We start from the raw sequence: 27,341 nt of genomic DNA, 5'->3' as shown, positions 1-27,341 counted from the left end.
ACAATAAAACAGCTCCGTCGCATGATATTGATTGAAATGCATTCTGCTTGTTACCGTAAATACTTCAGAAAAACAGCGGAGCGCATTAACTCACCTTTGCCGAAGTTAATAATCATAAAGCAAAAAACCACAATTTTTCTCAAACTCATTTTTTAAAAACAGTTCAGTCTTTTTTCCAACAATTTACGTTAAAATAGAAACAACACCTTTACATTTTATAATTGAATGTTTTGTTTCCAAAATACCACGTTCGCTCGAATTTGAGGAAAACTCTACAACGTTTCCACCGACATCCCTCGACAAGTAAAGTTGGAATACTGAAAGACCGATATTGGAAAGACAGGTTCAACATTGTTTGGTATGTTCAAACTCGCGCCGCGTTGTCAGATTTTGAATTCTCCCTTGTTGGCGGAAATAAATGGAGGGTTTGGAAATAGAAATCTTGGTGGCTAATTAAATAGCCAATTTTGTAAACCCCTAAAACCAAGGAACCGGTACGAATCGTGATTGCTTGAGCGTTAAGCGAGAACGTTTTGTATAGAAATAGAAATACCCTTTGTGGGTTCAATTAAAATTTGTTAGATAGTATAAACAGAATGTAGGAGTGTAAATATTTGTTTAGTTCTTCTATTCATAATTTCATAAGTTTATAAGCGGCACCGATTGAGCAACATAGAAAAAAGTATTTGAATATTTTTTAAATATATGCCTCAAGCCAGAAATTATTCAGAATTCACAAAATTCATAAAACTTTCAGTTTTGTAAAAAATGTAAAAATACATCACTTATGAAACATAGAGAGTTTGTTGAAAAGAAAATAAATTATGATTTTGAATTCATGAAAAAAACTAAGAAATTAGAAGAATTAAATATTAAAGTTACGTAGCAAGAATATCATCTGTCAGCGTCAGTCTAGCTTTAATCCAACCTATTATCTATTGTTATAATTCCTTTAACCGAAAAAAAAAAGGATAGAAATTCTAATGATGGTATGGACTTCGAAGTCGTGAAGAAGCAGGTGTTTTATTCAATGAAACACGCTTTGAGCGACCTCCAGTTATTAGAAGCACAGTAAGCAGAATTGAAAATTTGATGAAACTGGAAGCGTGTAGGATGCTCCAAATTCTGATGTAAAGTTTGATATTTTTTGTCATGAAATGAATTTGCCGTCGTAGTAAAGTTTTTAAAAAAAAGAAAAACTGCATCCATACAAAACTCGCCTTTTTCACAAACCTTTAGCGGACGATCTGAACAGACAATTGGAATTTTCTGAAATCTTCATCAGGCATTGTGATAAAAATTGAAATTGAAATCCCACAATCAACTAACGCATCATTAGTGGTAAAAAGAAGTAAGTTTATGAATATGACGTTAAAACTGCTCATTGTTATTTGGATTATCATGGATTAATTCCAGAGTATCAAACGATCAATAAGGAGTAGTAGTCGGCAATTTTGAGGAGTTTTAGGCAGACAAGTCATGAATATTGAATGTTGAAATTGATGAATGCATTCACAGTAACGCTTCTCAACGGAAAGGCGTGAAAAGTTTCGAATTCTTTTTCAACCGTAGTTCAGCGGTCAGGAAAGGTGCGTGGCCTCTTGCAAAAATGCGGTCCTTGAGAACCCCACAGGAAGAAATCACAAGGTGTCAAGTCACATGACCGTACGGGCCACTTAACGAATCCTCGTCTGCCTATCCATTCTCCAAAATGAATATTAAGGTACTTCCGCACACATAACGCGCTTTCTTGAAGCTTGAATTTGTGTCGTTTATTCAATGTAGAAACGCGTCTACTTGACGAGCACCTGCTGTCATGACACAGACACAACTGTCTGCAGCACGAACATGCTTCGTTTTAATCTTTTTCGACAGCATTGTCAGATTTGTAAGCGTTGTAGGACTTATGCGGATTTTTCGAAAGCGTTGCCTGACTTATGCCGACCTCTATTTAATAAATTCTCTAAGTACTAGTGTAGCTTTCTTGTATATATACATGTATACCATTGTGAGTGTATTTGGACGACAACTATCCATAAGAGAGAACAAAATGAAGAAAAACTGTGTTCACGAAAGAAGAAAACAAACTATTTATTTGTATAGAATTCATTTTGTTTTATTATGAGCTCTGTTTTAAGTTTTAAATTGCTCATTTCCCTATCCAATATAATAAATAATTTTCGCTTTACCTAATAAAATAAATATTGTTTGTAGAATTGTGCAGGATAAGAAAAAAACTAAAAACCATTGAACCATTCTTTTTAATTCAGATGGTGCCAATAAACAGCCAGTTAAAATCGTTCTAATTATATTTAATCTTCATTTAGATACTTTTGAAACTGAAAAGAACAGTTTTAAAAATACGTAGTGGTAGAATTATTGTTTAAACTTCCATTACGCGAAGAGAAACCGAAAACAGATTTGCAAATCCTTGACAATATATTCGGGAAAAACTATTTACAATTGTTATCTCTAAAAAAACTGACAATTCAATAGTATTGGGTTGAATCAAAAATATTTTGTATCCTAAAAGACTCAATAATAGAAGTTCACATCACCATAGACACAAGGGTTGCTACTTGAGTGTTAAGATATGGCAACACTGAAGTGAATATGTTAAATCTGACATTGCCATAAAAAAATTTTACCTTTTTAATGGTGAACGTACTCAGAACGTGTTGAACGTGAAACATTCATTTTCATGTAAAAATAGAATTAAATCGCGAAAATTTTCGTGTGACGATTTTCTATGACTTTGGACATGGATTACACCAACAGCAGTGTGTCGATCAAATCGCTTCGACTTATGGTGATGAAACATCATCTCTAGACACCGTGTTTCGCTGGTTTTCCGAATTCAATAGTGGTCGCACTTCGCTACAGGATGAATTTCGTGGAGGTTGTCCAATATCGGCTGTTGTGTAAGAAAAATTGATAATGTACGTAAACTGATATTACAAGATCGTCATGTGATATATCATGTGATTGAAGCATACTTATGCATTAGTTCCGCTCTCATATATTCAATATTGCATAAACAATTGGTTGTCAAAAAAATTTGTTAGCGTTGAACACCGCATAATGCTGAGAAATTTGATCGCAGTACTTTAAAGTCACGTCTATAAGATCGCGACAGGCGACAAATCATGGATTAATGCAAAAGAACCCGATACTAAACAACAATCGACTGTATGGGTCTTTCAATACAAGCCAAATCAAACATAAGTTATTCACGCACGAAGCACTGTTTTTTCGGAATAACTGGACATCTCACCACCGTTCCATTAGAGTAACGTAGAACGATCACTTCTAAATGGTACAACAACATTTGTTTGCCAAAAGTGTTTAAAAAAAACCAGAAAAGAAAACCAATCGCAGAAGACGACTCATTCTCCACTACGACAATCCAAGCTCATTTCATACAAAAATGTTATTTGAAGAGACAAAACATCGAATTGATGGGTCATCCGTCCTTGTTTGGCACCCAATAATTTCTTCTTATTCCCACAGATCACAAATGAATTACATGGTCAATGTTTTTCTACACCTGAAGAAGCGGCTAATGCGTTCAAATCACATGTTTTGGAGGTACCTCAATCGGAATGGAAAAAATTCTTCGTTAATTAGCTATTTCTCGCATTACCTTGCCTATACCTGTAAAATACAGTGTAAACAACCGTATTGAATATTTCGTAATTTACCGTTATGAATACCAGATGGTGAATTCCGCCTCCGACCGAATGCACACACCTCCATTGAATACGCCGTTGCGGATCTAATTGTAAATAAACAACCTAACATTAAAGTAGTGCTAATGTGCAGTTTGCTTGTTAGTGGTTTTTGCATTATTCATACAAAATTTCTAAGTAATTCAGCATCGCTCTGAAAGTGTCAACAGCTTAAAAAGCAGGCAATGGAAATGTTACAACAAAGTTACTCGAAATTTCCTAAAATTGAAACTTGATAGAACGTTTTGGTAAAGATTCCTGTTATCGATAAAGATCGATGGCTCCTCGTAATGTTTTGGCTGTTATATTATCGGAGAAAGAGGGTTTGTACCAACTTAGAACCAACATAGATATGGGAACAAGAAATGCAAATGTGTAATGAATAAATAAAAATGTGATAGTAATAGTACTTCTTGTTGCAATAAGTAATAAAATGAATGTACGTTATAACTATTTGTGTAATTATTATTTGTTCAATTTAAAATAAATTGCTTCGTTCCGTTCGGCATCGGCTTATGACGTATTAGGCATTTCGGGATGTGTTTAAATAATGATATCCAGATGCCGTAGTATGGCTATTCCGGCATCTGGCATGTTTAGTATAACCCTATGGCGATATGTCCAAATATTTTGTCATCTGCCTGTAACGTATGTTTAATAAAAATATATTCAATTGGAAATATTAAATCCACTAGTTGCGAAAAATGGATTTTGACAAGAGACAAGTGACGTTGCTGATAGTTGCCAGGTTAGAATCTTAGATGACTTGTTAGTTTCTTGGTTTTCAGGAAGAGTAACGTTTTTCAAAATAAATCCAATTGATTCAGTTTGATAATCAACATATTAATTTGTTAGAATGGTAAATAATATTAATATTGTAAATAATATCCAAATTTAATATTGTATCTTTGCAATTTAGGGACAAAATCAGTCTGGGCCTGGAGGAAGTGACAAGAAAGAAGAGAAAGACAAAAAGAAAAAGTATGAACCCCCAATTCCCACTAGGGTTGGTAAAAAGAAAAGACGTACAAAAGGACCAGATACAGCTTTAAAACTTCCTGCAGTAACACCTCATACTCGATGCAGACTAAAATTATTGAAGTTGGAAAGAATAAAGGACTATTTACTGATGGAAGAAGAATTTATCCGTAACCAGGAAAGACTGAAACCACAAGAAGAAAAAAATGAAGAGGAGCGATCAAAAGTGGACGATCTTAGAGGTATGAACTCGTTAGTCATCATTTACTTTTCAAGTTATTCCTTCTGAAAATATGTAGATGATTCTATTTTTATCAATAACAGTACAAAAATACTGTTGCACTAATTTTGATTTAATAAAATGTTAAGGGGATCCATTATGACAATTGCGAATGGCAAATGGTGATAATTACTATTGATTTCGTTAAAATTTTATTATGTTATAGAAATAATTACATTGTACAAGAATATATATATATATATATATATATATATATATATATATATATATATATATATTACTCAAAATCAAATAATTACAATAATTTTTCAATGATTGTAATATCTAAATTAATAATTGAAAGAAATAAAAGAGGGAAAGAATAGGACAGTAGGTAAAAGGAGACGTAACGGAGGGATTGTTGTTTAAACTTTAAACCAATTTTTTACACTGTCATATTCTGTCCTTCTTTTAACTCTTTTCAACAATTAATTTAAATATTACAATTACTGAAAAATCATTACAATTATTTGATTCCTCAGACGAAAAAAGTAGTTCAGTGTAATTTTTTCTATAACAAACCAAATTTTTTATGAAATTGGCGAAGGATAACCTAATCTAGATAATTACCATTTAATTTCTTGTTTAGGGACCCCAATGTCCGTTGGCACTTTGGAAGAAATAATTGATGATAACCATGCAATTGTTTCTACCTCTGTTGGTAGTGAACATTATGTAAGCATTCTCTCATTTGTAGACAAAGATCAGTTAGAACCAGGTTGTTCAGTTCTTTTGAATCATAAGGTAAGTTAAATTAAATTTTTGTATGTTGGGTAATAGATTCCGATAATTTGAATTGTGCTGGTAAAATACATAAGGTAAAGCACCAGAGCCAGACCCTATAGCTGACACTTTCTAGTTTGATCCTCAAAATAAAAAAAAACTATTATTATCTTTGTTGTGTTCACATGCTTAAGAAAATATAATAAATCTAAGAGCAGATGTCTTCAGATCTGTCTGCCTCTAACCACTCATGGAAAGTATCCTGAGTGGACCTTCCCCAATGTTTCCTCCAAAACAAGAAGAAAAAATGTTGATGGATTAAAATTATGGCAAAGAGGGAGTTTCTAAACACTAGCAGCTGATTTGAAAATCAATCTTGATGCAAAAAATGACAAGATCAGATGTAGATGGTTTCAAGGTTTTATGTCACTATCTAAATTTATCCCAGCGTATTAACCAGAATTTAACTAAAAGTTTATGAAAAATAATTGTCACTCTAGTACCTGCATTTGTCAGATACTTTTAATTATAATTTTTTGGATCTTTTATCAATTAATTAGCAGTATTGACTGTCTGCCACTGGTACTCGGTAATGTCCGACTTTGGTCATGTCATGTTCAGAATAGGACTATTTGCATTTTTAAATAAAAAAATGCATATCCAATTTAATTACATCAGGTTACTTAGTACCCACCTAAAATACCTGCCTTGAAAATGAAAGATATTCATTATTTTTTTGAAGAAATATCATCACTAAAGTGTCTGCCACTGGTGCTCATTCCTTATTATAGTCATTCATATCCCAAATTAGTAAGTTGGTAAAATCAAAAATACTTTTTGTCTATCATTTTATTGTGAACTTTCTAGGTGCATGCAGTGGTAGGTGTTTTGGGAGATGATACAGATCCAATGGTAACAGTAATGAAACTAGAAAAAGCTCCTCAAGAAACATATGCGGATATTGGTGGTCTAGACACACAGATTCAAGAAATTAAAGAATCTGTTGAATTGCCTCTAACACACCCAGAATATTATGAAGAAATGGGTATTAAACCACCAAAAGGTGTTATTCTCTATGGACCTCCAGGTACAGGAAAAACATTACTAGCAAAAGCTGTTGCCAATCAGACATCAGCAACATTCTTAAGAGTTGTCGGCTCCGAACTGATCCAAAAATATTTGGTAATAATTTTAATTTGCTTTATTTTGAATTTATAATTTATAACTCAATTATTTAGGGTGATGGTCCTAAATTAGTCCGAGAACTGTTCAGAGTGGCTGAAGAACATGCACCATCCATAGTATTTATAGATGAAATAGATGCTGTAGGTACCAAAAGGTATGATTCAAATTCAGGTGGAGAACGGGAAATACAAAGGACAATGTTGGAATTGTTGAACCAGTTAGATGGATTTGATTCAAGGGGAGATGTTAAGGTATTTTCTTTTATTATTGTATGAGCATAAAAGCTGGATAGTGAATAAGAAAAATTTTCTAAATTGACAACTGTATAAAGATTTCAAACCATTCCTAAAGATATTTCTAACAGTATTATTTTTCTTTTCAAATGCATGTATCCAGATTGCTTTGTATATAGTACAGCACTTCAGGTCTTGAAATTAAAAAATTTAATATATATTTCCAAGTTAAGTATAATCATAATCTATGGGATCTGTTTTTTTTTCTTCGCAATATTCCATTTGTTTCTGTTATCTGTTCTTTAATATCTCTCCTATTCATTTTTTTTCGGCCTCCTTCTTCTTCTGATATTGCTTCGTACTTTCGTAGATACAATGTTCAAATTTTATAGTAAAATGACTCAAAACGCCTGTGAAGAGAGAAATGTTTAAGCTATAAAATCTGCACTTGCCATAATTTAGGCTTAGAGTGATTGCAATCCACATAGTCCAGACTACTGGCAAAATTTTGGGACTGCAGTTATAACTGAAAGAAAGCTGGACTTTGTCCTGTAGATACTTTTAAGTCCATATCATCGAAAGCAGCTTCTTTAATTTGTCCCTGAACACCTAGACTGGTGTAAACGTCATAATAGAAGACAAGTTATGATTTTGTTGTCATAATATTGAATGAATCATTGTTATGGCAAATCATGTACCCGATGCAACATCAGAACTATGAGCTTTGTAGAATTAGTTTGGCGACTCACACACAGTTAGTATCTTAATTACTTAACACATAACTAAATTTTCAAACTACATGTGGTACCTTATGCAACATTTATAGGAGAAGAATTTTCATTAAATATGATAATGAAGTCCGCTTGAGGCTAGAACAGTCCAAAATTACCTTCAGGAAGTGAACATATCAACTCTAGTTTGGTTCATAAGTGTATTTCATTAAAAATTTCAGGTTATTATGGCAACTAATCGTATAGAAACTCTGGATCCTGCACTTATTCGACCAGGACGTATAGATAGAAAAATCGAATTTCCTCTACCAGATGAGAAGACTAAGAAACGTATTTTCAATATTCATACTTCGAGGATGACTTTAGCCGAAGATGTAAATCTTCATGAACTTATAATGGCTAAAGATGATCTCTCTGGAGCTGATATTAAGGTAGTATAAATACTGCTAATTATATTTCAACAACAGTTTAAAATAAAGTAGGAATTGCATTTTGCAATTTTTAGGTATAAAATTATTAAATATAGAAAGTCGTTTGTTATTTTTTTTAGCAAAGTATATAAAGGATTATTTATAATACCCTGTTCCTATCTATCCACAACTCTTAATAAGTATGTTATCTATTTACTTGGTTTTTAACAAAAGGTTATTTTAAATATTTTATTTTTAATAAAAATCGATTCTCTGCATCTTCAGAGTTTCCGTGGTCGTCAAAACATTAATAATAGGGTGAGAACTGATTGCAAATATAAATTAAACTTCCCTTAAACTAGAAATGAAAGTTAATGTTCATGATAATTTCTCCTATTTGATAAAAATCAATTTTCTCCCGAAGTTAGTCAATCACAAAATGATTCTAAACACACCTTTTACACTACCTTTACTCCAACACTGTTTGATGATTTATCTTCAGTCCCAGAAGATGAAAATTTGGTTACGTTAGGTTATCGAAACGCTATTAGACAGTGTAATAGTGTAGCGGTAGTATGAACAGTGTATTCAGTATTAATATAACTAACAGTTCCAGAATTTCCGATTTAGTTACAACATGATGTATTTTCTTCATGAAGGGTTGTAAAAATAATTATTTTTGTATTATGGGTAATTGTGCCGGATGTGCCATCAGTCTAGATTGAGACATGCGGCTGTGCTGTGCTTTTAGGGTCCAATTTGATCCTGCCTCACCAGTAATATATATATTTTGAAATTTGCATTTGTGAAAAAATAGCATCAACCCCCAGAGACAGAAAAAAAGCCCTGTTGTCAGGTGAATTGAAGCAAATGGCTAATGATATCATGGAAAAGGGAATAGAGACTGATAAGGACTTTTCTGATACATAGTGATCATGAAACAGAGTCAGAGCAAGAAGGCAGTGATAATGAATTAAAAAAGATGGTACAATCTGATGTGAGTGAAGAATCGGTTGTGGAGAGATAATCAAATTATTTTTATGAAAAAAACTGGCATAAATGGTCAAAAAATGCTACTGTACCCGGTGGCATCGTGCGATAAATTTAATTTCCCATTTACCTGGGTTGAGAGGAGAATCTTTACTGAAGCAACCTGCTTAATCAATATTTCATCAATGATCAAATAATGGAGAAGATACTTAATGAAACAAAAACTTGTATTACAGATATGGCCGCCTATTATAATCTTTCAAGTCTTTCTTCTCGGTTTACCAGTCATGTTGATAAAGTGGAGCTAAGTGCATTTTTTGGACTTTTATATTTAGCTAGCGTCGTCAAATCCAATAATGAAGACCTTCAATCTTTATTCGCATCAGATAGAATTGGTCGTGATATTTTTAGATCGACAATGTCCTTGAAGCGCTTCTATTTTCCTCTCACGCCTTTGCGTTTCGTTTATATATCCACTAGAGAAGAGAGAATCAATAATAAGGACCCTTTGGCACATATTTCTGAAGTTTATGGATTAATAATTGATAATTGTAAATCAAACTACAGTTGTGGAGAATACGTGATGGTTGGTGGAATGCTCATTACATTTTGTGAGAGGTTTAAGTTTGGTTTGGTAAAAACAATAAGAGGAAATTACCCTCTGCGATTCTTCCTCCTAAAAACAGGCCTGTTAATTCATCTGTCTTTGGATTCACCAGTAATGAAACACTTGTTTCTTATGTGTTGCATAAAAATAGGACTGTTTTATGGATGTCCTTAATGCATCATACCAAGACTATACTAGAAAATAAGCTAGAGATCATACATTTTTATAATGATACAAAAGGTGGTGTTGATGCCCTGAATAAAAAAGTGTATATTATGAAATAGGGAAAAGAACACGAAGATGGCCACAAGCAATATGGTTCAGACTAATGGATATAGCTGGTGTAAATGCCAATGTTATTTTTAACTGTGGTCGGAAACCAAACAATATATAGTAGAAACTTTTTAACAATGTTGAGGAGATAACTGAAACAAGAACACTTGGGGAACACCAAGAGAGCTGCGCTGTCTCATACACAAAATAGGCAATATTGACCAAGCACAACCAATGGTATCTCAATAACCTGTTCCAAGGACGAAAAAGGGGATGTCACCTATGCCCTTTTTTTCAGAAGAATCAGCTAGGTGCCATTTGTGTCATCGTTAAATTTGCAAAAATCACAAGCATACAAAGGTTTTCTATGATAACCTGTTACAAAAGTAAATGTTCTTCATATTATGTTTTAGGTGAAAGTTATAGCTGTCAGTTTTTTGTGCAGTACATGTATTATTTTATCCATTATTTAACATTATTCTGATACGTTTTTAATGCCAAAACAGGTTTTGATTTTAATATCATTTTTTTAATATATATATTTGTTTCGACTTTTTTTGTAATGTTTTAATTTTTCTTCAATAAAGGTTAGAAAATCTGAAATATTCTGTATTTTTTAAATTAGAACAATTTTTATCCACTGCATAGTGATTCCTTTTTTTGGATGCCAAAAAAGCATAGGGTCCAAAATGACCCTGCCATACCATGAATGTTACAATTTTCTGCCATACCAGTTAAGGTTTAAAACTTTGTTTCGAATTGAATGCATTCAGATTGTGAGTTACTTTTTGTCTATAATTGAAAAATAAGGCAATTCAAGGAAGAATGTTTTGAATTCTGTATTAAACACAAAAATTTATTATTTCAGTTTATAGTAATAAAAACAATTATGTTTTTTAGGCGATTTGTACTGAAGCTGGTTTGATGGCATTAAGAGAGAGAAGAATGAAAGTTATGAATGAAGATTTCAAGAAGTCCAAGGAAAGCGTTCTTTACCGCAAGAAGGAAGGAACACCTGAAGGACTATATCTTTAAATAAATAGCTTCACTTGCAATTACTGAGTTGTATTTAATATTTTTCATAATAAATTATGTATAACAACAGTAATGTTATATTATTTTAATAACTTAACGTAAACATTCCATTAACACTGTTTTAAACCAAAAGCAAGATTTTAAATCATGATTATATGAGAATATTATAAATAGTTCAGCTGCCTACTACACTTGCATCTAAACCTGAATTTTTAAATGTACCAAGAAAGTAGCTTATGTTTAGTTTGTTATACTCACTTTATAAAAAACCTAAATCAAACATTTTTAAATCTTTAATTAACAAATTTTAATACTACGACTTCAGGGAAACCCCTTTAGTCAGCTTGTAAGGGTTGATACAACGATGTCATCTTGCAAGCCAATAGAATGTGGAGTGCCCCAAGGCTCAGTACTAGGTCCTAATTTGTTTCTTCTGTTTATAAACTACATTGCCTATCTAGACATCAGTGATAAAATATGTCTATTTGCAGCACTAGTTTCTCTTGGAGCAGCTCTGATCTCACGGCACTTCAAAAGAGACTATAGTTAGATATTGACTCGGACTAAACAGCAGGGCTCACTGCAGGGACTTCTTTATTCCTTCCGTATTAATCTTTGAATCCGTTTAAATTCATAAGCACGCTTCTCCAATTTCAGATAGGTAGTAGCACTTGGGAACGCGGAACACAACCTTCACCTACCTTAATAGGTAATATTTCACAATGCAAAAAAATGCACAATTATTTGCCAGTTGAAATCAAATCAATATCATCTTTTCCTGCATTTCGCAATAATTTGAGGGCATATTTACTGGAAAGTGCATTATCCTCTGTAAAGGACTTCTATTCTAATAATATTATTTAATTACGGGCACGCTAATTACCGGTTTAATTTTGTTATGGACTTATATACTAATTACTACCTATTACTATTACCTATAATTTTGTTAATCAATGCGATTTCCTTCTGTAGACTGAAATTTTATTGTAATTGTATCTTTATTTAGTTATTTTTATATTTGTTTTTTAATTTTACAAGCTTTTGTCCACAAATTGTAATAATTTTTTGACAATAAGCATTTCGCTCTCTCTCTCTAAGAACCAATAGTAGAAATCTTGTTAGCACTCCGCTGCATTTGGCGGTCGCGCTGTTTGTATTTACAGACATCTTGAGATACAGGACGAACAAGCTAATATCAATAAAACTAAACTTAGAGAGAGTTTGGATTATATTATTGTCAATCATAAACAATTGGGTGCCGCAGTAAAGGAATGTTCTCAGATGAAAAAGACTCCAAAAGAAACCGCTGTTGAAATTTTTAAGTGCACTAACCGAGCCATGGCTCCGTATTTACCACATTATGACCAATGAGAAGCGTTTGTAAAAAGAATTGTTATTTTTATTGACAATTTTAATTAAAGCATCTTTATAATTATTAGTTTGATTATATAAAATATTTAATTTGAAATATAAAGTTATAATTCAAATTTATTTGAAAAAAGAGTTTAACCTCTCTATGTGGGTACGTCATTAAAACTTTGAAGTGGATTTATAGTTCTGAAGTTGGCAAATATGTTTATTTATAAACTAAATATTACTTCTAAACTTGAAGTTTGCGGTATGTTTATATAACAGAAACTTTGTAAGAAACTTAATTAAGGACCCGAGTTTCTGCATTGATCAAAATATCTTGAATAGTATGTTATTTTCACCACTGTTAATGTGAAATATCGCCATACAATAAAATGTAAGAAATAAGAAACTTTGAGATCGTTTGAGATTGAAATTGAGATGAAATAAGTACTTCAAAGCACTTCAGGGCACACAGAGCATTTTTTTCTAGATCAAGTGTTTTTTATGCAGTTGCCTGCAGTGGACACACTAGGTATTTCAAAAAGTGCGATACATATATTTCGTGTTATTATAATAACACGAAATAATTCCGAATTTTTGCACCATTTCATTACCATGAATGAAACGTGGGTCCATTACTTCACACCCCAAACAACTGAACAAAACAATGGACTGAAAAGGTAAAACCGGCTCCAAAGAAAGCAAATACCATCTGCAAGCAAGGTCGTGGCGTCGGTTTTTTTGGAATGCGCGTGGAATAATTTCCATCGATTATCTTGAAAAAGAAAAAAACTATCAACGGTAAGTATTACTCGAACTTATTGCAACGTTTGAGTAAAGAAATCAAGTAAAAACGGCCGCATGGCTCTAGGTGGTGGTCCCACAATGAAGTAGTAATATCGGCATATAATGGTTATTTCGATGAGCTTGACGATTCTTATTATAAAAAGTTTATCGAACTTATTGAACATCGCTGGGAAAAGTATATGGAGCTAAAAGGATATTAAGTTGAAAAATAAAAATATTTTTTCCAACAAAAGCAAAGCAGTCTAAGCCGTCAACGTTTATGTTAAAAATACACTTGTTTCCAAAATGAAAATGGTTAGGTTAGATTCCACGGACATTTTAAATGATATTGTTAGCAATAAGAAGTGTGGTGACTTTTTAATATAGGAATCAAATAAATTACATATTCATAAAATAATATTTTAATATATTAATGAACGTGATCGTATATCCACTGTACTTTTTGTCCATTGTGTGTTTTTATTGGTATCGTATTTGGGAAACGATTCTAATTTTGAGTATAGGATCATGTGTCAATTTTATTGATTTAAGTAGGATTCTGGTTGAAACGCCAATCCTGACTTTAACATTCTTAAACATTCCTAGTTCACTGGAATTTACTCTAATGATATATATCAATCCGAGATTTTTCCTTAGCGAAATGAATTTACATAAAATTCGATCGAGACATAGCGTGCCGTGAAAAGCCGTAGAGAACAAACAATTTCAACCCCCAGTCTGTTCTCAACTCCCCACAGTATATGAAAGTATCATTGATTTCCAGGAAACATTCAAAACTTCAGCAGTAATTCAATTGTGTCATTGTTTATTATTAGAGTTGCAGCTTATAATTAATATACTAGTAACTGGATCTTTCTTTTAATCTTAATTTTTGGTATATGTGCACATTTCTGTGTATTGAGCTGATTTAAACAAAGGGTGAAGTTTATTATGATGTTTTGCTTTATATTTTGTGACTTTTTAACGCATGTATTATATGAAATATGACTAGATACTTCAATGAGAGTTTAAAAATGTAGATGCTTGAATGTCTGTTTCATAAAATTAATACAATTCTAAATTAGAATTAAGACTTTCTAGTTATACCAACAAACCACTTGTGTCAAGACAGGTTTGTTGGTATAACAAGAAAGTCTTAATTCTACTTTTTGATCCTTTCATGTTTATTATTTTACAAAATTTTATATCCCCTCAATCGTTATTTAAGAACGATAACCGCCCGATACTTTTATGATCGTTGGGAAATTTCAAATTCGTAGTATCAACATTACATTGTCTTTTTTATATTTTCTAATATTATCGATAAACATTCAAAATTAGCACAAGATGACAAAAAATTTTTCTTGTTTTATTTATCATGGAAATTTCCTTTCGGCGAGCGAGCAAGAACGGGACGAATTTTTCACTTATTTTAAACTACACGATGATAAATGAAATTATATTATAATTTCATAAGATTCAAAAGATGCCAGATCTGAGGACTAGGAAGGTTATTCATATTATGCTTTTGGAATACAAAGTTTGCTTTGCAGCTTAAGCTTAAGTTTTGACGGTTTATTTTTCAAAATTTTGAATTATCTTAATTCAATAACCACTAACCAATTACCTATTATGAGAAGTTTAAAGAAATAATGAAATAATTTTTGGTTTAGATTTTTAGTACTAGCAACGCCATCTTTACATAAAAGCTCATACTGAGCTTATTTTAATATTATATTCTACTATTTCCTATTTCTCGACTTTTGACCATAGAGATATTACCAATATCTCTATGCTCTTGACTTTTTGTCACCTATTTACAAAACTGGAAGGACGATGGCGTCCGCTATTTTCACACTAATTTATTTTTTCATTAAAACTAAAGTTGTATCGAAGTGTAGAAACATATTTTTTATTGAGTTAATGAGTTAATTATGAAGAAAATATAAATAGAAAAGTCTAAAAATTGAAAAATGTTATTTATATTATTTTTACTAGTTCTATCCTTACCTTGTTTCTTTTCGTTTAGTTTGACTGATATTCTCTTGACTTTAATTTTATTATCAGTGTTATTAAATCAGCTATACTTCTTACAGTATAATCCATCACAAAATATGTAATTATTTTGAGTTTACACAAGAGAAAATATAAACAGAGAGAGGTTAACTTTTTGAAGTATGCAATTCTTATTATTTCTTCATTATTAAATTCTTCTTTTTCGATCGGATATATAGTCTTCTTTTTTAAATAAAATAATGGTTAGATCAGATGTTCATTTCTCAAATATTAATTAACCTCAATGGAATAATAAATTAAATATAAATGAAATTATTTCAAAAATTAAGATTTGCAAGTAAGAATTCAATATTTTGGAGCTATCTCCATTAAATATGTTTAATTTTCGAATAGAACAAGATTATATTAAGGTTAGGTTCATTTTTGGAATTAGGGTTTGTTATTGGGCTATAGCAATAACTCTGTTCTATTTATGACTTATAACTGTAGTTTTAATTCTTGTATTATTCATCATTAACACTAAATTCGTAGTAGTAAACATAATTTGATTATATTTTCATGATATTTTAACGGGAAGGAAAAGCAATGCTGAAAATCAGACTAAGATATTTTTTATATGGGAAATTCGAAGGCTTGCACTCAAAACGTGTTTACAAATTTGTCATTATTATTTGATAGAATGTATAATAAAAAACGTTGATGGGGGCAGTTACAAGTTAAACATTTAATTTATCAGGTATTAAATAAATTATTTAATTAAATTCAAATTAGGATAACCATCATTCTGCAGGTTAATGTTTATTCTGGAACAGCACATCTAAAGGACCTAGAGCAACTGTTTCAGGCAAATTAAAGTTATTGATCAAGTTATGGAAGACACTTCAATGTTACCATCGACGAACATGAAATCTGAGAAGTCTCGGCTGGATCCATCTTGAATCACAATCCATTTAAAAGCAAATATGAAACTTGAGCTGACAACTCTTTAATTGAAAAACGTCAGTATGTATCTGAATGTCTCAAATTTCATCAATATATTTTATTCGTTGTTGCATTGAACTTTGAAAAATTCTTTTTGTAAATTCATATATTTGGCAATCGTTTCTTGATAGTTAGAATAATACGTCTCCATGTATTTGGTACAATTGAAAACAGAACTTTATTCGTTATATTTTTTTCGATAATGCTTAAAGCAAAGATATATTATAGATTTGCTTTTTTTATCAATAAATTTCTTATGCAAGTTATCAGTTTTATTATATTTCAACTGCTGTCATTAATGTTTTTGAACTCTTAAAAGTTGATCACATATCTGACTATTTAAATTTTTATCCTTTACCAATTTCAGATTTGAAGAGTACCTGATGCCTCCAATGTTAAAGCAGCCAATGATTCCATATAAAAGTGTTAGGATGGAAAGTGTCAATTTCATTTATATTCAATCCTGATGTTTCTTTTGTTAAAAAAATAAATAAAGTATTAAAAATGAATATACCAAACCAAGTGACATTTATATTAGTTGGAATATCATTTTAATATGGAATAAAAGTTCCAAAACTGTAGCATCTTATTAGTAGATTTACATAAATGAAAGTAAGTGTATTAATAATTCGAAAATTATACCAACAGTTTAATCAACTATTAAATCATCAGGAGATAAAGCATGGTGGAATGTGATTATGGATTAGATTTTCTGATTCATTTAGTATCAAACTGAAAACAAAATTTCGAAATGGAAGATCTTGGTGCATTGCTTACTTGTGATGGACTGTTATGGATTTCACTTGAGTGGATTTTTTTTGCAAAACTACTAGGAAACGTATAAATGATTGGTATTTTTTTTATATTGATAAAAATAATTTCAGAAATAAAATAATGTGACCCTCTGTTAAATAACAAAAATTCTTTCATCTTTTAGTTGTAAACAACTAATAAAATCAGGTATTGAAACTGTTTCTTAATTTCCACGCATGTGTCTAAATCAAACGGCAAAACGTCGGAGCAAACGGTGGAAATGAGTTGTCGAGGTGTCGAAATTTGCTTAGGGGTATCGTAAGATACCAAAATTTCATCCCCTATGACTATTCGAAATATACCTCTGTGTGTGGATGTACCTCGTATGAAGGAAATTCTAAAATCAGTTATTAAAATTTTTTATTCAAATTTTTCTGAAATTTTCGGTCCGAATTATTGCATCAAATTTTGATTGAAATGATTTTTTTTGTTATTTATTGAGTGAGCAGAACTTTGATCATTTGCTGTTGGTTTTTGTACTTTTGTGAATTCTAGGAATATTTTATTGAGATTAATATAGTTACAGATATTAATTAATGAAGAAAAATAGTTTGAATTAATTTTTGAATAACATTTTTAACATTCAGAAAGTTTTAACAAACATTCAATTAAACTCACAAAACAATGTTTTCAAAATCTTATCTGGTTATCGAGAATTTACAAGAGGTATGATATATTTGAAAAACAACACGTGCGGTGCTGATCTAGAACACTTTTTATCAGTTTGTAGGTAGAATAGTTTGTTTACATTATATCGAGGGTTTAATACAGATAAAGAAAAATGACCATGCATTCCCTTCTTGGATGCCTTTGTCTTTGTTCGAAGAATTATGTGTTTACATTTCAATCTTATTTTTGGCATTTATGAGATTATGTTTAACAGAATTCTTAAATAGATAAGGACCACCCTACACTATGAGAAATTTTAAAATCACTGTATTCTAGATGAATAATCAATGGTAATACTAAAATAACTATACATGTTGAGGGTTTATTACTGATTCTTAGATGTCTTTGTTTTTGTTGGAAGAATTTTTTATTTACTTTGCATTTCGAATTGATTTTTGATATTCCTGAGAAACATGACGTTTAATAGAATATTTTCTCATATTGTTTATCTAATTTGGGGATGGGGACCACCCCCCATCCATGGAAAATTTTCAATTCACAGTATTTTCGATAAACAATCAAAAATAATACCAAGATAACAAAAATGTTCTGATTTATATGCAGCCATTCTTTTGAAACTTGAAATTGTTTTAGTCAGTAACATTGTTCTAAATTCTACGTTTTTTAATTAAGAAACATTCTCATGTACCTGTAATCACTCATGAAATTTCTAATTCCAAAAACGAAGATATGTTGTAATACATTAAAAGTATACAGATTCCCAAAAAGAAATTACTATTATTTGCTGCCCATAAACTCTACTTATATAGTCATTTAATAATATTAAGTTATTGTGAATTGTAATAATTAAATCTATGCCATGTTTTATTGTAAGTATTATATGTATTATCATTAATTATTTAAAACTTTCTTAGAAATATTATTAAAAATATATCTTGCTTTATTTATTTTATCTTTGAAAACACTATTTTATTCAATATGGAAATTATATAACAAAATATGTAATATTTAATTACTTATTATTTAATAAATCAAACTTTACGTCTTCAAGTTCATTGACCCCTTTCGAATTCTTTGGGAATGTCTAGACTTGTTTTTGACTTGCGCACTGTGAATGTTGAAGTCACAAGCTTTAAACAGTGCATTTAATTATTTAGATAATGAAACTTTGAGTGTATTACAAATTCGGGCAGACATATTTGATGCTAAATTTTCTATTCGTAAAATTTCGTGTAATTTTGTTTTCGATTGTGAAGTGAAAACTATTTTCTTATTGATATAGGTAAGATATAATTCTCTTTACGTAAAAATTAACGAGATTTATCCAATTAAAGTTTTTAGGAAAATGAACGATTTCAGTGTATTACATTTTATGGAATGCTAAGGTTTTATTATTTTTTTTTAATATTTTCAAAGTAATTAAAATTAAGCATTTTCTTCAAATAATTTGAAATAGTGTGAATCATTAATTTACTTATAAACATGAAACAAACGATAATCTAAAATATAGCATCAAAAAGTTCGTTTATTCTTGTCTGTCTGGACAGCATGTCGGCCATCTTTGTAGGTCGACGCAATTATTGTTCACGTCAAATCTTTTCAACTGTAATGTGTTTTTTCATATAAAAATATATATAGATATTAATATTAAAATACGTTATTTCGATTGTAGTACAAAATAGTTATTATTAGATAAATAAAATACAGAGATAACGGATCTGTTTAATAACGACAAAAAAATCTTTCGATTTCTAGTTTTAAAAATGTGACTAATGTTGAAAAATTTTATTGGAAACTTTGGAAATTTTCAGTATATCGATAGAAATAGTTTTTATTTTAAAATTTTCGTGAAAAGGATTGAAAATAAACATTAAAAGAATTTTCCGTGTTTCAATACAATATTGTGTTGTGAAAATTATGGATACCCGGAACATTCTTAACTACCAAGATGGTCATTTCCTCATTTGTGAACTGGTGAGTGATTTTTTGTCTTTTTAAATTTGATTTTAAATTTACTACTTAAATTGAGTTTTCTGTTTCATAGAAATGTACAGATAACACAATAATAAAGTAATAAATATTATGGGTTCAGACAGTTTTACAATTTGTACAGAGCTGGCCAAAAGAATATAGTTCACTAACATATTTGGCAAGATTGATTATTAAATTTTGAGCAAATGCTGATATTTTTACCGTCTCTCCAAAATAATATAAATCTCAAAAATTCTTCTCTAATTTATAATTGTTTACTTGGAAAAACACTATGATAATTAATCAAGTTTCGAGGATTCACAAACTGGAGATCTTTTGAGTCGTTTAATAAAGCATCTTCTTTAGAGAAAATCGTTGATTATATTATTGCAGCTATGTTACAAAGTGGGGGTGTTGATTTTGGAGGAAATAGAGATCATTTTTTTAATAACCATCATCATTTTGTATTAGTGCGGAATCAATTATTTGTACACACTTTTGATTTACTGAAAACAATATGGAAATAATCTCAAATCACTCTGTAAGATAAATACACGGAGAAAATATGACTTTTCAATGGAACAGTTACTGTTAGGAATTATTTCTTCATTTAATAAACTGTTTGTCATCACGCCTTCATTTGTTTAAAATCGCTTTTCACATTTTATACACAAAAAATTCTTTTCTCTTTTTATTAATCGAATAACTAAAGCATTTTTCTTCATATTTGTATAAAAATTGATTGATTCTAAAATAATAATTTAATTTTCTTATGAATTTTCAACAAAGTTGAGTGTTATTTTCGTTTCATTTAATCGACATCGTAGTATTTATTCTCCAAGGTGCTTAAATATGCATATTCTAACAAGTATATAAAGAATTTCGAATGCAGATCGTTAGTAATTGGAAAAAGAATATAAAAGCCAACAAAGTTCGATAAATACAAAACATTACTTTTGAAGAAACTGTACCAAAGAAAACTTCAAGGTTCCAAATATTTAAATTCTGGTATGTTAATGTTAGAAATCTTTTATGGGCCATTATTTAACCCTTTTTTTTTGTTGAAAGTATCCTTTATTTATTTTTCTACATTGGTTATCGAGAATTCACAAGAGGTATAATATATTTGAAAACAACACGTGCGGTGCAGTTCTAGAACTCTTTATATCAGTTTGTTGTTTACATTATATCGAGGGTTTAATACCGATAACAAAAAATGACCGTGCAGACCCTTCTTGGATGCCTTTGTCTTTGTTCGAAGAATTTCTTGTTTACCTAACATTTGGAATATATTTTTTTATATATATGAAATAACGTTGGGCAGAATCCTTTGTGAATGTTTGTCTAATTTGGGTATGAGGACCACTCCAAATATGGGAAATTTTAAAATCACAATATTCTAGATACACACTCGTAATAATATCAAAATAACTATACATGTTGAGGGTTTAATACCGATAACGAAAATTGACCGTGCCACCCCTTTTTAGACGCCTTCATCTTTGTTGGTAGAATTTCTTATTTACTTCACATTTAGAATTTATTTTTGATATTCATGAGAAAAATAACGTTTAATAGAAATATTTTCTGATATCGTCTGTCTAATTTGGGGATGAGGACCACCCTACATTATGGGAAGTTTTAAAATCACAGAATTCTCGATATCAAGGTAACAAAAATATTTTCATTTGGTCTTTATACATATGCAGGTAATTTTTTGGAACTTGAAATAAATTTCAGTAACATTGTTTCAAATTTTACGATCCTCAATTAATATAAAAAATTTTATGTACCTATAATCACTAATGAAATTACTAATTCGAAAATCGAAGGTATACATAAGGTAACATTAAAAGTATACAGATTCCTAAAAGGAAATTACTATTATTTGCTGCCCACAAGCTCTACTAATATAGCCTTTTAATAATATAAGTTGTTTTGAATGGTAATAATTAAATCTATGCCTAATTATTTAAAACTTTCTTAGAAATATTATTAAAAATATATCTTGCTTTATATTGCTTTATTTATTTTATCTTTGAAAACACTATATTAATCAATATGGAAATTATATAACAAAATATGTAATATTTAATTACTTATTATTTAATAAATCAAAACTTTACATCTTCTCAGTTCATTGACCCATTTCGAATTCATTGCGAATGTCTAGACTTGTTTTTGACTTGCGCACTGTGAATGTTGAAGTCACAAGCTTTAAACAATGCATTTAATTATTTAGATAATGAAACTTTGACAGTATTACAAATTCGGGCAGACATATTTGATGCTAAATTTTCTATTCGTAAAATTTCGTGTAATTTTGTTTTCGATTGTGAAGTGAAAACTAATTTCTTATTGATATAGGTAAGATATAATTCTCTGTATGTAAGAATTAACGAGATTTGTCCAATTAAAGTTTACAGGAAAATGAACGATTTCAGTGTATTACATTTTATGGAATGCTAAGGTTTTATTATTTTTTTTTTATATTTTCAAAGTAATTAAAATTAAGCATTTTCTTCAGATAATTTGAAATTGTGTGAATCATTAATTTATTTATAAACATTAAACAAACGATATTTAAAATATAGCATAAAAATGTTCGTTTATCCTTGTCTGTCTGGACAGCATGTCGGCAATCTTTGTAGGTCGACGCAATTATTGTTCACGTCAAATCTTTTCAACTGTAATGTGTTCTTTCATATAAAAATATATAAGGATATTAATATTAAAACACCTTATTTCGATTGTAGTACAGAATAGTTATTATTAGATAAATAAAATACAGAGATACCGGATCTGTTTAATAAGGACAAAAAAATCTTTCGATTTCTAGTTTTAAAAATGTGACTAATGTTGAAAATTCTAATTGGAAATTTTCAGTATATCGATAGAAAATAGTTTTTATTTTAAAATTTTCATGAAACGGATTGATGTTCGTATTCGTGGCGTGTTTACAATAATCGGATAAAGAATTTTCCGTGTTTTAATACAATATTGTGTGGTGAAAATTATGGATACCCGGAAAATTCTTAACTACCAAGATGGTGATTTCCTCATTTGTGAACTGGTGAGTGATTTTTTGTCTTATTTATTTGATTTTAAATTTACTACCCAAAATATTTCTTGTCATTTGGTCTCAGATTATGGAGTGAAAACTATTTTCTTTTATATATTGGTAATATGCGGCCATTCTTTTGGAACTTTGAAATTTCAAGCGCATTAAACTGGGAATCTTTTTATAAAACAAACTTAATTTAATCGTTTTTCACATATTTTTTTTTTGATTGATAGATACTCAATACATAATTAGCTAAAGGGTTGTTACTAAACTAATAATTGAGTTTTCTGTTTCATAGAAAATAGTGAGTCTTCGCTTCTACTTATAGGTTCATTAAAATCCTTACTTGATGATTCCTGAGTGTGTATTTCCTAATTTTGAATATTAGATGACTTCCTAGTACTGGTAGGAGCAGTGCTATTACTGGCTGACCGGCCCTCCATGTCTGCAACTTCAACATCGGAAGGTATAAGTATATTATTATCTTCAGTTTACTTCTCAATAAAAGTTATGTCTCTACTTTTTACTGTTTTATGTGTTAAAGGATTTATTAATCGATATCCTTTGGAATTTTCACAATAACCTACCATCAACATTTTCTCAGATTTTTTATCCCATTTTTGACGTTTTTCTTTTGGTACATGTACCATAGCAACAGAACTAAAAATCTTTAAATGAGATAAATTGGGTTTTTTACCTTTCCACAGTTCATAAGGTGTTTTACCTTCCAAAGCCTTTGTAGGAGATCTATTTACAATATACGCAACAGTTGCCAAAGCTTCAGCCCATAGTTTCTTCTCCAGGTTGGCATAAAATAACATACACCTCGCTCGCTCCACTAGTGTTCTGTTCATTAGTTCTGCCAAGCCATTGTGCTCTGGAGTATACGGAGTAGATGTCTGATAAATTATACCATGATTAGTTAAAAATTTCTCAAAATTGTTATTACAGTACTCTTTACCATTATCTGTGTGTAACTTTTTAATTTTACAATTCAATTCATTCTCTACTTTTGACTTGAAATTTTTGAACGTATCAGGTACACTCATTTTATCTTTAAGAAAGTACAATGTACCATTCGTGTGTAGTCATCAATGAAAGTTATAAAATATTTCTTACCTCCATATGAAATATTTTCCATAGGGCCACATAAATCAGAATGTATTAGTACAAGTGGTCTTACTGCTCTTGAACCTACATTTTTAAATGGCAACTGAGCATGTTTTCCCTCGCAACAATGAATACATGTGATAACATTACCTTTGTCTGAAGTCAAAGCACACCTTCAACACAATTTGGCAGTTTCTTAATATCTGAAAAATTCAAGTGTCCCATTCGCAGATGCCACAGATAAGTGTCATTAGAATTCATAGCACTTGAAGTCAGATGAACCTCTTCTCCACTTATGTTCATAACGTATAGGTTATTTTTTAATACATGCATTACAGATAACCTCTCCTTTAGCATTCTGAATGTCACATCCCTTGTCATAAAATATAACACTATGCCCTTTCTTCACGATTGTGCTGACTGAAAGGAGATTGGCAGCTAAACCAGGAACAAACAGTACATTTTTAACTTGTATTTTATCTTTCTGATTTATTTGAATGTCCACACATCCAACTCCTTTTACAGTTAATGGCTCTCTGTTTGCCACAGTAACACTTTTCACAGTTGGCTCAGTGACATTATACAACCAGTCATCTCTGCAAGTCATGTGCAAAGATGCTCCTGAGTCTATTAGCCATTTATCACTCACATTTTGTTTAACAGTTACTGGGAAAGCAGCTACAAAACTTGAACCTTCTCCTTTATTCACTAACTTCTTTGGTTGTTTATATAGTTTAGCAAAATGACCATTTATTGCGATTATAGCATTTTGGTCCTCTGTTTTTAACTTGCTGAGTATTACTTCTGGATTTCTTATAATTTGTATAAAAGACTGTTGACTTTGATGTACTAATTTATTGTATTAACTTAGACTTAACTGAATCAACACTTATTTTAATGCCCGAGCTTTCAAGCTCCATAATCATGGGCTTGTATTCATCTGGTAAGCCTGCCAGCATCAAAGTACCAAGCCATTCATCGTTTACGTCAAAATCAATGTTACACAGCTTGTGAGCAGTATTCATGATCTTGCTCACATATTCTTCAACACTATTACTAGATTCCAATGTAGTATTTAGTATTTATCAAGTCTTTTAGTAAGCCAACTCTTCGCGTGAGCCCTTTATCATCAACAGCTTGTTATAAACATTCCCATACCTCTTTTTCAGTTAAACAATCTTGAACATGAACATAATTTTGAGGGTCCAGAAGTAGAATCAACTTGGCTTTGGCATTTACATCCTTACTTGCTTCAATTGGTTTGTTATCAGACAGTTCGATATAACACCACAAATCCTCATGCTGTAAATATATTTTCATAGTGAATTTCCAAGTGGTAAAATTTTCTCTTCCCACTAGTTTTTCCAAATTAGACAAATTTGAACCCATTTTGAAGATGAAGTTTTATAACTTCCAAATTACTTAACTTAATTTTAACAGTTGTATAATCACTTCCTTCAGTCTTCTGTTATTTCCATAGAACCACGCTCTGCTACCATAAAGAAAAATTACGTGGTTTGAAAATAATAACTGATATGATTTTCAGTACAAACAATTTATTGTAATTTCAGTCTTACACATAAAAGAGCAAGATTGATTAGATCTATTGACAGACGTCAACTTACATTAACAACATTTGACAGTTAAATAAAAATTGGTTGCGTTCCATATATTCTAACAGTGTGTAATGAAAAAGTTTGTCTTTTTCTATGATGATGATGTTTATATTGTACTTATTGTCAAAAAATAATGGGGACGAAATTATGAAATTATTGAAATTTCTCTTGTTTAATTTTTCTTGGAAATTTCCTTTCGGTGTGCAAGAGTGCGACAAATTTTTCATTTATTTTGAACAGTAGGATGATAAATAAAATTATTTTATAAATTCAAAAGATGCCAGATCTGAAGAGTAGGACGGTTATTCGTATTATGCTTTTGGAATACCAAAGTTTGCTTTGCAGCTTTCATACTCTTAACTTTTGACGGTTTATTTTCAAAAATTTTGCATTTGAAGTTCTTCAAATAAAAAAAAAGTTCAAAAATTTGATATATGGAAATTTCTGTGGTGACTTCCTTCTACGTATCTATTTAACCGAGTAACGAAATCAATAGTATTTACTCGGGACATAAATTAGCGAATTGAGTGACTTATTCTATTTACAAAAACTCCAAAACGTGAATTTGGTGATATTTAGTACTAGCAGCGCTATCTATGTACAGAAGCTCATACTGAGCTCATTTCAATATTAGTTTCTACTATTTCGTATGTCTCAGCTCTTGACTTTTTGTCACCTATTTACAAAGCTGAAAGGAAGATGGCGTCCGTTATTTTCACACCAATTTATTTTTTTATTAAGACCAAAGTTGTGTTAGAGTGAAGAAACATATTTTTATAGAATAATGTATCCACCATCACGGAAATATGAATGGAAACTTCTAAAAAATTGAATCCCATACTCTTCGAATAATGGTTGAAGGTCGAATGCCCAATAGTGACATCTCTTATTGAATAGCTCGGTTCCATAAATTTTGAGTATTAATTTCATTAGGAAACATATTGATATACAGGGTGCGCCAATTTTGTTAAAAAGTTGAGTATTAGGGGGTCGTTTTAATTTTTTTTAGTTGTATTTGAGGTCCATATTTTGAAATTATCTTATCTGTCACTTATTGTAATTTAAGAAAAAGAATTTACCTGACTTTCTTAATAAGATGCATTATCATCGTAGTCGATTAAATTGTAATTATTTGTTATTTTATATACAAAGTGAGCCCAAAATTGATATTCTCATTATATTTCTTCTTTTGAATGTATCACACTGTAATTTATCTTCTTGTAATTTTTTTAGTATTCCCTATACGTTAAATTTATAAGAAAATTGCTAAAATTTATTTTAAACCCTAATTATTACCATTTCTTCAAAAAATGTGGTCAATCCGGTATACTATAAAGGGCTCCTATCTATCAATTTAATATGTTTGGTTTGTAAAGGGGTTGGAACAATCTGTATATTTCGGGATAATTTCAAAATATAATTTTTAATGACATCAACTATTATTTGGTACACTTTGTGTAACTCTTTCAAGATCTATATTATGTTAAAAGACAAAAATAAATAACTAGATAAAAAAAACTTTTATACACGAATTGGTAAAATTAATTTGATATCATGATATTATATCAAAATCTTTTTAGAATGGTTCAATCATTAGTTAAAGATCGTCTATTTGGTTTAATTGATTATTTTGGGGACGTCCTGTAGATAAGTTTAGATTGTAAACGTGATTGATGTTTAAATAGCTACGAAAGTGAATATTTTTTATATCTCAAATACAGAAGACTCACCCTATATATATATATATATATATATATATATATATATATATATATATATATATATATATATATATATATATATATATAATCTATTTTGCAAAATAATT

The 27,341-nt window shown here is 30.3% G+C and overlaps 2 protein-coding genes and 3 long non-coding RNA genes across 9 annotated transcripts in view; 2 read left to right on the top strand and 3 right to left on the bottom strand.

Moving 5' to 3' along the window:
* The window catches only part of LOC130896186 (uncharacterized), a 184,039-nt gene extending 182,729 nt beyond the window's left edge, over window positions 1–1,310 (bottom strand). The window contains exon 1 of the mRNA XM_057804104.1: window positions 95–1,310. Within this exon, the coding sequence (XP_057660087.1) occupies window positions 95–149 (55 nt within the window). The 5' untranslated portion in view covers window positions 150–1,310. The remainder of the gene's footprint in view (window positions 1–94) is intronic.
* Window positions 1,311–4,444: 3,134 nt separating this feature from the next.
* LOC130896185 (26S proteasome regulatory subunit 4) lies at window positions 4,445–11,242 on the top strand. Its single transcript, XM_057804103.1, has 7 exons — window positions 4,445–4,587; window positions 4,648–4,948; window positions 5,576–5,730; window positions 6,577–6,891; window positions 6,948–7,145; window positions 8,080–8,289; window positions 11,039–11,242. The coding sequence occupies exons 1-7, from the start codon at window positions 4,585–4,587 to the stop codon at window positions 11,171–11,173; spliced, it is 1,317 nt and encodes a 438-aa protein (XP_057660086.1). The 5' UTR covers window positions 4,445–4,584; the 3' UTR covers window positions 11,174–11,242.
* On the bottom strand, window positions 11,188–15,422 carry LOC130896190 (uncharacterized). Its single transcript, XR_009059538.1, has 2 exons — window positions 15,323–15,422; window positions 11,188–13,301 (listed from the first exon to the last, which is right to left on the bottom strand). It is a non-coding gene; the product is annotated as an uncharacterized LOC130896190 (long non-coding RNA).
* A 140-nt stretch (window positions 15,423–15,562) lies between these two features.
* Window positions 15,563–18,124, top strand: LOC130896188 (uncharacterized). Of its 3 annotated transcripts, none has more exons than XR_009059537.1 (4): window positions 15,650–15,665; window positions 15,906–16,064; window positions 16,119–16,330; window positions 16,677–17,230. It is a non-coding gene; the product is annotated as an uncharacterized LOC130896188 (long non-coding RNA). The 3 variants fall into 3 exon arrangements; XR_009059536.1 differs by lacking the exon at window positions 15,650–15,665 and having other exon boundaries at window positions 15,709–16,064; window positions 16,677–16,921; window positions 16,982–17,230; XR_009059535.1 differs by having other exon boundaries at window positions 15,563–16,064; window positions 16,677–18,124.
* A 4,343-nt stretch (window positions 18,125–22,467) lies between these two features.
* Window positions 22,468–25,520, bottom strand: LOC130896193 (uncharacterized). 3 transcript variants are annotated; one of them, XR_009059540.1, is made up of 4 exons: window positions 24,048–25,509; window positions 23,907–23,981; window positions 23,512–23,686; window positions 22,468–23,455 (listed from the first exon to the last, which is right to left on the bottom strand). It is a non-coding gene; the product is annotated as an uncharacterized LOC130896193 (long non-coding RNA). The 3 variants fall into 3 exon arrangements; XR_009059541.1 differs by having other exon boundaries at window positions 23,512–25,520; XR_009059539.1 differs by having other exon boundaries at window positions 22,468–23,447; window positions 23,512–25,509.
* Between the last annotated feature and the right edge of the window lie 1,821 nt (window positions 25,521–27,341).

Source organism: Diorhabda carinulata, chromosome 7 (assembly GCF_026250575.1).
Source record: "Diorhabda carinulata isolate Delta chromosome 7, icDioCari1.1, whole genome shotgun sequence".
Taxonomy (NCBI): Eukaryota; Metazoa; Arthropoda; class Insecta; order Coleoptera; family Chrysomelidae; genus Diorhabda; species Diorhabda carinulata.
This window is presented reverse-complemented; position numbering and strand designations above follow the sequence as displayed.

What these genes read in the sequence shown, in the direction of transcription:
- LOC130896185 (XM_057804103.1), top strand. An exon ending in AAAAGTGGACGATCTTAGAG is followed by an intron (nt 4,949 to 5,575) that starts GTATGAACTCGT and finishes TTTCTTGTTTAG; the next exon opens with GGACCCCAATGTCCGTTGGC. An exon ending in CAGTTCTTTTGAATCATAAG is followed by an intron (nt 5,731 to 6,576) that starts GTAAGTTAAATT and finishes TGAACTTTCTAG; the next exon opens with GTGCATGCAGTGGTAGGTGT.